Source organism: Merops nubicus, unplaced genomic scaffold (genome assembly GCF_000691845.1).
Source record: "Merops nubicus isolate BGI_N331 unplaced genomic scaffold, ASM69184v1 scaffold10992, whole genome shotgun sequence".
NCBI classification, from domain to species: Eukaryota; Metazoa; Chordata; class Aves; order Coraciiformes; family Meropidae; genus Merops; species Merops nubicus.
In genome coordinates this window covers 1-11,495 of record NW_008591565.1, presented here as the reverse complement: position 1 = coordinate 11,495, position 11,495 = coordinate 1, and the positions used below count along the sequence as shown (strand labels likewise).

Sequence of the window (11,495 nt, the reverse complement as noted above, 5' to 3'; positions counted from 1 at the left end):
GAATTAAAAGTCTCCAAGGAAGGAGACTCCACAACCTCCCTGGGGAGCCTGTTCAGTGCTCTGTAACCCTTAACAGGAAAGAAGTTCTTCCTCATGTTGAGATGGAGCTTCTTGTGCTCCAGCTTGTGAATGTTGCACCTTGCCCTTGTGCCTTGCAGGGCACAAGTTTAACAACCTGGCCAAGAAAAAGCTCTCACCTGTGGCAGTTGGCTGGCAGCAGGATGAAGTGTTCTCAGCAGGAGTAGCCTGGAAGGAACAGATAAAAGTCCTTCCATGCTCCAGTGGCAGACAGTACAGAAAATCCTTTGAGCAATATCAGATGTAAAAGAAATTGCCTAAAAGAAGCATTTGAATGCATAATGTGCTTGTTACTCACAATACTGCCTTTGTGCTTCAAATTCCCCCAATTTTATTTTTGAAGTGCTGATATTTTTATTAGACATCAGTGAGCAATTTCTTCCACTAATCATCCAGGATTTATCTGTGAAGAGAAGGGAGAATTCTATGCCATGCAAGGCAACTGTGATTTAGAGTCCAGATAATCTTGCAATATTTAAAGAGCCTTGGCATTAACAGCAAACTGTCAGTGCCATTTCCAAGGCCACAGAAGAAAGGGAAGCCGAGAAAAGAAACTATCCAATGACTCCAGCAAAGTCGGGGGCAGCCTAAGGCAATGCCCTGCCAGGGGCTGATGGCATCCAGCAGTCCTACAAGCCCACACCTCAGTTTTCCCTTCCTCTGAACAGAATTCTCTCAAATTAACCATTTTATAAGCATTGGTGTACTGTTATGGTATTGGACTCTATATTTTCAGTAAAGGCAATCAGGACTTATTGCCTCTGCCCATTTCAATATTTGTATTAAAAGTTCTTTTCATTCACAGGAGTTGAGAGTTCAAACGTTCTACCACAGCAATACAACTACTTTGAGCAAGCACACCATTATTATGCCAATCATTCCTCTTCCCAAGGCATGTTTGTGAATTGGCTACTGCACCTGAAGAACTTTACAGATACAAACCTGCTTAAAACATCATTAGATGGAGAAAGCCTGCTTCCTCCTGACAGCTGTTCCAGCCATGTCACTGCAGCACTTTGTACTGGGTGCTACACTGAAGAGATGCTGCTTTTTACTTCCAGTGCACATGAAAATGGTGTTGCCCCCTCCAAACTGGAAGTTCAGATGAAATCAGGAGCTGGAGGAAGGTGAGCTACAATCACCTTTGATGTCCAACAAACTCTTATTCCACTGCATTAATTATCCAGACTGCTAATAGTCCTTAAAGCAACATGCAAGCCTTAGGATACCTACCTACTTAATAAAGATCAGCACAGAACTGTGTCACACAGACAGAAAGATTAAACTGTGACCTTCAATATAACTGAAACTATGAGTAATTTTGTGAAGTTTCGTACTGCCAATTGCATCATCAATTCAGTGTGCTTAAATGTAAGGATTTTAAACAATATCTGGCCATATAAAGACATTAAGTTTGTAACCAGCTATTTGGTTACCAAACTTGCTGACAGAGAGCTTTTTATTCCATGGGAATACTTTGAGATTTGAGAATGGAAATTGTCAGATATAGCTACTTCCAGCCCCATGAAGATGCTGTTATTAACACTGTAATGTACCAAAATTGTTATCTGCAAAATGGTGACAAAATCAATCAAATGTCTACAGGTAGTGCTGGTGCTACAACTAGTTTTAAGAACTTTCTCTAAGAAGGCATCATCACAAACATGCTTGGACATCCAGCTCTGAAACAAACCCAAACTACAACATACATTCAATTTTTAGGTTTGGAGAGAACCTTTTTCTCCTGCCAAAACCATGCTTTTAGGAAGTACTGCAGCAAAACCTAAACACATACTCACCAACACACCTTGTTCAAATCTGTCAGGAAGACCCGTGCATGCAGCACCTCCTACAAGAAACCAATTTACACAGCTATCTACTTACTGCAAGATGTGTAAAAATAAACAACAAGAAAGAGTCTTTTAGCTTGAACATAACTACCAAGCTCCTTACAAGATGCATAGTTAATACTATCATCCAGCTTTCTTTTTGAGTATTTCTCCTCTATCCATTCTTGAATCAGCTCTTGGAATTACACTTTGAAGAGCTCCTTTTGAATCCAGTAACCCTGAAAAGTAACTACATGATAAGAAAAGAAATAACTGAATGGAAAATTAGCAGCATTTTTAACTTGTTGTGGAGCCAAACACTTATTTCTTTAATGTTTACAAATAAGATTTTATACAAATAATAGAGAACAAAGTTTTTTATCCACACTAAAGAAATCACCCTATGCTCAGTATTCTCACAAAACAGGTTTGGTTTTAGTATCAAAATACCACCCAGTTGGCCATGCACCATATTCTCTGATGCTGTCAACTACTGTAACTTTTGAGCTATACCAGTTTATACCAGCTTCCACAAATATTTGCATTAAATTCTAAAAAAATTTACTCCCATACACCAGTTTAGGATCAGGTTCCCTAGTTCAGTATTTCCACAGTTAAACTTCTGGAAAAGCACCAAACAATAAAACCTCCTTTAAGGAGCTGATGACTGTAGGTTATAACTGTCACAAGCAACCACATCATACAACTTCTTTCCTAAAGAAATCACCCAACTATTTTCCTCCTTTCCTAAGTCACTGGAAACTGGTTCCAGAACCCTTCTGCTCTGAAGGGTGAAGGCCTCCTCACAGCTTTGGAAGAGTTGAGTCTCAATACATGTGACTTTTCTTCAATTCCAAGTTAATTTGGTTAAATTCCAAGTTAATTTGGGGGCAGAGGAGAGAACTTAAAAGTAAAAAGAGTCTTCTAAAAAAAAAAAAAACCAAACAAACCCAGGACATTTCAGTGCTTCATTTCATTCACTTTAAATACAGTCTGCCTGTGTGTTCCTTCAGTACAGGAGGGATCATTGTCCAGTCACCTTTTCTCCTTCAGAACAGTATGCGTGTGTCCTTCAGGAAGTGTTTTTGTTAACCTATCAATATTGATAAACTTCCTTGGTCTTCAAAAAAAGCTTCTTTTTTCTTTCCCCTGGACTTTATGTTAGCCTTAAAAGATAGCTGGTATGAGCCTGTAGGGCACTGCAGCAGTGTAGCGCTTCCAGTCCTGCCCGTACTTGCTGAAACAACGGTGCTCGTCCCTGAGGCAGCGGTGGGTGAGCAGAATGGTCATGTAAACAATGTAGAAGTAGGGCAAGACGTGCTCAAAGCCACAGGTCAGGCAGTAGGCCAAGGAGCCCATCAGATCTCCCGTGTAGTTCAAGTGTCGCGCCCAGCCCCAGAAGCCCGAGGCCATCAGCTTGCTGTAGTGCCTGGTGCCGTCCGCGGAGGTGTAGGAGCACTCGATGTACTCCGGCTTCCTCCCCCACACCCTGCAGTTGCCGTCAGTCCGGCGGAAGAGGTCCTTCTGGTGGTTGGCCATCCTGAAGATGTAATAGCCAACCAAGCCCAGGATCAAGATCCCCACGGCGTTGGCTGTGCGCAGCTGGACGGGGTGATGGACCAAATACAAACCCTGGGGAGCAGAGGAGAGACAATCAGGGACTGACTTCAGATATGCTTGGGATGCCAGACGATATTCCTTCACCTAGAGTCACCCAGAACAGATGAATAGAAAGAACAGGAAAATCCACCCTAACAGTAAAACCGTGGAAAATTGTCAGAAAACTCTGCATCCTGCATTTCCTTTCTCTGTCCCTCTCCAAAACTGCTTTTCTTAGGTGGAACAAGAAAAGAGAAGTTGCAAGGATACAGGTGAGCCAGGATAGAAGATAAAAACAAGCAAAACCCAAAAACCTTCCAACCAAAACCCATCAAACCACCACTCACCAAAAAGCCCCCAACAATCAGGAATACAAAAAGGGACTGCAAGGATTTAGAAAATACACAGACACAACAGACAATGATAGAAAAAGGCACAAAAGAGAGGAAGAAGAGGAATGTATGTCAATTCCACGGACAGACAGAAAGCCCTCCTACAAACAAATCCTTACAAAGGATATTGCAATGGTTACTCAGTATTCAAGCCATCTAAAACCAATTTAAGATACAAATCAAACTGCTGGGGAGAATGTTCCTGGAAAGTTCCTTACTTTTTAGCCCGAACACATACTGTACCACATTTTTACCTGCAAAGTATAGAGGTAAGGCAACCAAACACAGTCTCCCCAGCCCAAGTACCATCCAAAGTGATCGTGGCAGATATCAATGGTTTTCAAATACCAGGCTTCATTCCAGAAGAAGTCCAGAACATAAATACCCTGAAAGAGAAGAGTTTCACATTAATAACAGAGCACTGTCACCAGATAACCCTGTTTAACAGCAGCAGCCTAATCTTCTGTGCTGTTGTGTGTTAAGAGCTCAGAAGTGACTTGTGTTTTCATTGAAACACCTCAAACCCAGGGTCTCAAGTGGAACATATCACACAAATATATTGTAACTATGTAACTAAAGCAACATTCAATAACGTGGAGCATTATTAACCAAGGCAAGCGTGCTACTGCAAGGACATAAGCTTAGGAAGTGTAGTCACATTCCACCACCCCTACTTCTCTTTGGCTCAGAGAGGGGAAATGGAGCTGCTCTCGAGTGGGCTCCCATTTACAGACATTAATGAATAAATTCAAACTATTATTTGTACTTCTTACTTTGGGGTCTTGTTCTTACTTTTGGGTTTGTACTTCTTACTTTACTTCAGTACGAAGTAGCACACTTAACAGCCCCTGGCTATTTGTAGCTGTGGACATGAGGTGTAGTTCTGCATGGCTCACCCACAAAGTAAAAATTCAGTAGTCCATCCTCACTGAATGAGGCCATTCAGGCCAGGAAAAATTACCTGAGTTCAATTTCAAAGCAAGAAATGTTTTCTAGTGTAATATTTTCTTTTTTCTAAATTGTTTTCTTATTTTCCTCCTCTGAATTTACCTGAAGGACATTGACAAGGACCATGGAGTTCGTTACGTGACCGTACAGCTCCTGCTGTTTAGCAGCATAGGAGAGGTTAATGAGAGTCCAGGCTACAATCCCAGGGCGCCCATTGAAGAACAGCTTGAAATCAAACCACTTTCCTATTCGAGGGTTGAATTCAATCCCCATCATGTAGTCGTAGAAGAAATTGCCAGTGAATTTGCTAGAAAGCATAAAAATTAAAAATGTATGCAGGTATATACAAATACAGGTAATTATTACTCTGACTACACATTTCAGATTCACTTGATGTAATGATAATAAAAATCATTAAACACACATAATGTTGTGCAAGATAACACCAATTGACCTTTTTGTGTTGGTTAGTAAAAAAAAACAACCAAAGCATTACTTTAGTACAGACAAATTTTAGCTTCAAAAGGTACCCTAGTTTATTCTTGGCAACACTTTTGAATAGTTTAACTATAACTTTACTTATTTGTCACAAATAGGATGGAGGTATCTGTGAGACTGAGGCTGCCAGTCATGTGGCATGTAGCACAAAACACAGAGGATGGTGCTAATGACACAAAGAACTGCACTGGCCTATGTCTCTGTGCCAGTAAAATATATTCTGTCAGTGTTATTCTCTGCAGCACTCCATTTATATGAGTATTCTGTTATTATTAAAAATCACATACCAGTCCTTGGCATTGGTAGGGAAAAAGTAGCCTTTAATCATTGCAAAGGTGGAAACTGCATAGCCCAGGATATTGGCACACCACAGGAGAGGAATCCAGTTGTCAAAAATGATGGTGGGTGAGAACCAGTGGAAGTAGCAGGCATTTGCAAACCAAAGCACATGGGTAATGAGCCAAGCCTGAAGTCCATTGATTTCATACTTATTCACGACACCTATATGAAAATATGAAGAAAAACCTGAATGTTAGTGACATTGCATTAGTACAGCTTTTTATCAACATGGATACACGTGCAGCAGAGGAGTTCAGTCAAGTGCTCCATGAAATGACCTCACTCTCCTCATCCTCCTGATGAAAAACCTTCTGGAAAGTTTCATTCTTCAAGTCACTCTGCTGTAACCATCAGGTTTTGTTACCTGGTTTTCTCCTCACTCTCACTTCACAAAACAGGGAATTTAGAATCTCCCCCAAAACCAACTGAGGTCACAAGTTATACTTTCTCACAACTGGTTCACATCACACACTTTGCTCAGGTCTCGTGGGTTAATTTGGTTAACTAAGCTTCAGCAGGTGCAACTGCACTGTCAAGTACTAGCAAGGGCCCACTGATTACTCTAAGTGTCAAGATTATCCATCACTGGTGTGGTGACTGTCATATCAACACCTTTACTAACAGTAAGAGATAGAAATGATATTTATTCTAAAAGGCAACAGAGATTGCTTTGTGGTTTCGTCTGAAGTACACGTATGAGGAAGGTGAAAGCACTGACGTGCACATTTCCTCCAGACACACACAGCTTACTGAAGATTAAGTACGGAAGTACTGTCATTTAAAAAGCTTGTATGATGTGCATATTTTCCAAGGAAGAACTTACCTGCAGGGGTGACAGCACCTTCTTGTACACCTCCTACATATCCAGGAAGAAATTTATGGCAGAAGTCAGGAATGAACACATACAAAACCACCTAGAAGACAGAGAATGTATTAACCAGGCAAACCCCCAAAACCCTTTCATACACACACCAAATATAACACACAGCAGTTTCAAGTGAGCATTGGACAAGCAAATAGGGCAAGATTTAGCTGTTGTGATTTTGGACTAGTAATACATCCAAGCTATTAAACAATTCTAAAGATGTACTCATGCATGGTTGTCATCCTGTTTTCATGGGAGGCACGAGAGTTGGTAACTAGATTCAGATCCTTATCCTTTTATTTTTAAGCTAGTGTGGTTTATATGTTAAGTTGTTTTCCAGTTTGGGAAAAAAAATTGAGTGGTTTGGTTAAATTAGAAGATATTTTACACCTCTAAGTTATATCTCAGGCATCAACATTCTTTTACTGTTGGTCTACAGAAAACACCATCCCTTCTGCAGGGTTAGTTTATGATATATTTACTGTGCATTTATTTAAAGCAAATAAGTGTTGTTGGATAGTTGTTTTTTTTTCTTAGAAACCACATCAAGGAACAGGTCACACAAGGAATATTTGTGTATATTCCTTACATATGTCTTTGAGTGAATAGGCTTCATTTGGATATCAAAAAGCCATGGAAAGTAAGAAACACCAAAAAGTAAATGTCAGGGTGACATCCCATTATCCTCATGTGAAAGGCTTCATCCAACAGCTTTTTGAAAAAACAGCCACTGCATCTAGATCCTAACTCAGTGATATACCTGGAAAGTAACCCAAAGGGCATAGATGCCAGCAGCCCTATAGGTCAGCGTAGGAGTCTTGTTCCAGATGTCAGACAGATGTTTCTTCCCCGTCAGCAAGTCAGTAAGTGGACTGATCAGAGAGCACTGGTACTGGTCACAGGACATTATGAAGTAATATACGATAAGAGGTGCAAACATGAGCAGGAAAAGGATGCTTGCCAGGGAAAACCAGTCCACCTCCCTGCAATCCAAAACAGAGTGGGTTTTTTTTCCAGCTTTCAATCAAAACAGTGGTTTAAGGCAAGCAATTTTTTTCAGTGGACCTTCTAGACTAACCAGATGAAAACTGAAAATGCTTTCGGGGCACATATGTTTCTTTGGGTCAAATAGCTTTGAAAACCCCTTAGCACATTACACACTTCACCACATACTGTTACCAAACTACACTAGCTGACCCAAGCAACACAACATGTCACATCTCCCTCCAAAAAGCATATTCTTATTAGAGCTTTCTTGCTTCTGATGGCAACCATGGGTAGAACTGGTAGAGTATTCAGCTGGAAGTGGTAACAGAATCACAAGAATATTATGCAAAGCTTGGAAACACAGAAGACAGACTTTGGGCAGCCATTAGTTGAACTTGTTCTACCACACTGTCTGTGGTGGCAATTACCCCCATGGCCGTTTCCAGCTGCAGCACAACAGTAACACTTGCACAACTCTGTGAGAACAGGGATACGAGTCATAAATCTTGTTACAGCAGGAGATGTCAGCTGGCAACACCACAGATGGATGCCTGCTTTCCAAAACTCAAGAAATATTTAGTTCAGCCCTTGAAGGAACTACAAATTTTTCTGATTTTTTACTTGCTTTCCTTTTTTGCAAGGACTGTGCTTCAACCCAAGCAATCTGTCAAGTTCTCTGTCTTAAAATTTTGAAGAACTCTTCTTCATCATCTGCTACTACAGCTCATGACCCGTGAGCTTTCAAGGGAAGGGCAATGCAATAATCTGGTATTAATAGAGTGAAGTTTAAAAGGAGTGCAGCATCTGTATGATTAGGTATGAACCAATTGGAAATATGATGATTAATTAGGGTCATCAGCTTCTCTCACCATGCTCTCCCCCACTGGACTTGAGATGTTTCAGTATGATTTTGGACACTTTTGTGTTTTCTTTCTTCAGAAGGTTTTTTCTCCTGATGGGCTGCCATGATGCCCTGTATGAAAGAAAATATTCATGGTTTTAGTCCAGCTGGTTCTCAGTAATTCTTTTCACTCTACAGAAGAAAAACACAAATAGAAGTTATTAAAAACTATTACATAGCCTTCTGATGAGAAGAAATTTGGGTGAGGAGGGTATGAAGGGAAAAATCCTTCCCAATTCCTCATGATCTTATACTCAGCAAAACATAAATCAAAACACTGATGTCAAAGTAATCTGTTAAACTTCTCGCTAGCTGGAAATTTCTTTGTAGGGCTGTTGTAGATTATATGGCTTGTTACTTGCACCTGAGACACAAAGGGAGAAAATGTTTTGCCACATTATTATAAACCTCTGAAAAAGAAGTTCTGTAACTAACTGCCTTTCTTAATTAGAGAAATTGCTACTGTTGTAGCATTACCTGTGCTAGACCTTGGTAAATGATGTACTTGTCCCCAGACCCCTTGCTCTGGCTACGTCAGCTACAGCAAAGGAAACCAGGTGATGGTTTATCATCCCCTCTAGATCAGGAACCACTGGGAACAGAGAGAGACTTGCTAGGCAATACGTAATTCTTTCTGGGGAACTTGCATTGTAGCTTTATTTGGCTTTGCCCAAATACTTCTTTTGTTAATGATCATCATTTATAATCTGAACTTTTGGTAAACTCCCTCCAAAGAAAAAAGAAGAAAAAAAGATTCTTTCTGAACCTCGTCTCACAGGAAGCTACAGACCCTAGGACACATGCAGAGTTGTAGTGAGCCATTCAGAGGTGAGCTTGCTGACAGTTGGTAGTTTTGTACATTTTCAGGCTTTCATGTTTTATCTCAAAGCAGAAACTTGCAGTTATTTGCACTGAAACAGAACTGCTCATACAACACACTGTCAGGCCCTGAGGACACTACTCGGCCTCACTGTCCCTGCCCAGCCCGGCCCAGGACCTCTTCCAACCTTGTCCATGGGCCAGGAGATGTGTTTCAGCCCATCAATCCCTGTCCCAGTGATGCCACAGGAGTGCTGATCTCCAGCTCCACCAAAACTCTGTCCCTCTTGGCCACGGGTCCTGCTGAGCCAGGCCTGGCCCACAGGCTGATGTCCTGGCCCAGCCAGGCTCCACACAGCCATCCTGGGTCTGGGTCTGACTCCCCAGACCTGACCCTGACCCCCACGCCTGGGCTGATGGCCCCTGCCTGGCCTTGGCCTGTTCCTATTACCACAGCTCTGCCTGGCAGTCAGAGGACCTGACCCTCACCTATGGACTGACTTTCCAGCTTGACCTGGGAACCACCATCAACGTGGCCCATTACCTGGTTGAGCCTGGCCATAGTCCCTGTGTCTGCCCTGCTCACCTCATGGAGGCATTAGGGGGCTGAGAGGAAGCCCCTGCCCGCGGCCACGCAATCCCCCCGAGCTCCTGGCCCCTTAGGGAGCAGCAGGCTCTCACTGCTCCCCAACACAGGAGGAAAAAGGAAGATGCATAGGTGCCAAAGTAAGGACATCTCAAACAGGATCAGCCCAGCCAAAGGGATAACATGCCACTGTCAGATTGAAAATAGATAATATGTTACTCTGCAGAAATCTCCTCCACGTTGTACATTCAATAAATAGTACATTCAAGGTTAATGTGTGGAAGCTTACGACAGTTATTTGTGTTAGATTCACTTTACATAGTACAACAGTAGTACAAAGTCTAACAGGGAACAGCTACAATACTAGTAAAAATTAAGATAGAAAGACTCTTATTCAGGAATCATCAGAATTGAAAATATTTAGGTGAGACTGCACCTTTGACGTCATTTAGTTCAACTTCACTTGCCCCTGCTGAGAGCAAGGACAACTTGGAACAGGCTGTTCCGTGCCTTGCCCATTGAAATCTTGAATATTTCCAAGGATTCCACGTGATTTGTCAGTCCTACATAGAAAGCAGGCCTCTTTTTTAAGAGATCCAGAAAAGAAAGAAATCCTAGGTTGAGCATTTTCATGTATTTTTTTTTTTTTAGGCTCTTAAGTATCCGGCTGGCTCAGCTGCTTTGCAGAGCTCAGCATACTAGATTTGAAAACTCTGTTCAGTCTGTTGAACACTCATAAAAAACCTGCCTGCAGCACTTGGCATTTTGGGCAAGACCCACCCAGACAGAGTTTACCACTAATCCTACCAGACAGTGCAGAAAAAGGGTAATCACCCACTTACTAGAACTGGGAACTGGCTAGATGAGAAAGGCTGGTCTTTAAGAGGGTGCATGTGGGATCCACACCTCCCACCTATTGAAAAGCCAAAAACTGCCACCAGGCTTTGCCATTTTATAGAGTAATTTAAACAACAAGTGCCTGCTTAGGACTACTCTCCTGAACACCTATACCCCAGTCTGACAAGCAGCAACCACCTCCCCTGGAGCTACTCCCACGTCGCTTCACACACCCCAATGTTTCTGCATCAAGACTCCCAGTACTCCTAACAACAATTATTTCCATTTCTACAACCACAAGCTTTCTGGTACCCCACTAAACACACCCTAAATGTTGCTTTCCTAAACCTGTAGTCACTTTAAAAGGAACCTGAAGCAGAATTCACCGTTCAGACATCACCTGCACAGAGAAGCCCAGAGATGTGCTCTCCTGCTTCAGGGCTGGGAGGAGAGGTCCTGCACTGCTGCTCATGCTGGGTAAAGAACAATCATGCCAGCCACGGAGTTCGCTTGGGACTTCTCCCCATTTGCTGCCTCAGCCACGTATCTAACTCACAGTTCAGAGTAAAGGTCACCCGAAGTCCTTTCAAGCAGTGACAATACCTGTTTGATGCTTTTCATCAGCACTTTCTGGACCTACTGAGAAGAATCCTGGTCAAGCAGAAGCGCGGCAAAAACCAACCCCAACACTTTAGGCTCTGTCCTACAAAAATAAGGCAAACTCCTGTTGCGAATGTGCGTTTTGAAGGCAGCTGACGCGCCGCGCCCAGAGCCGCGTGCTCTGCCCAGGAGAGGCAGGGAGGGGAGCTGCCGGGGG

The 11,495-nt window shown here is 42.3% G+C and overlaps 1 protein-coding gene across 1 annotated transcript; it reads right to left on the bottom strand.

Annotated features, from left to right (window-relative positions):
* Window positions 1–3,074: 3,074 nt before the first annotated feature.
* Window positions 3,075–8,502, bottom strand: DHCR7 (7-dehydrocholesterol reductase). The gene is made up of 7 exons (XM_008950308.1): window positions 8,405–8,502; window positions 7,309–7,531; window positions 6,507–6,597; window positions 5,632–5,845; window positions 4,949–5,153; window positions 4,153–4,284; window positions 3,075–3,539 (listed from the first exon to the last, which is right to left on the bottom strand). Exons 1-7 carry the CDS (start codon window positions 8,500–8,502, stop codon window positions 3,075–3,077), a joined length of 1,428 nt encoding a protein of 475 aa, XP_008948556.1.
* Window positions 8,503–11,495: the final 2,993 nt, after the last annotated feature.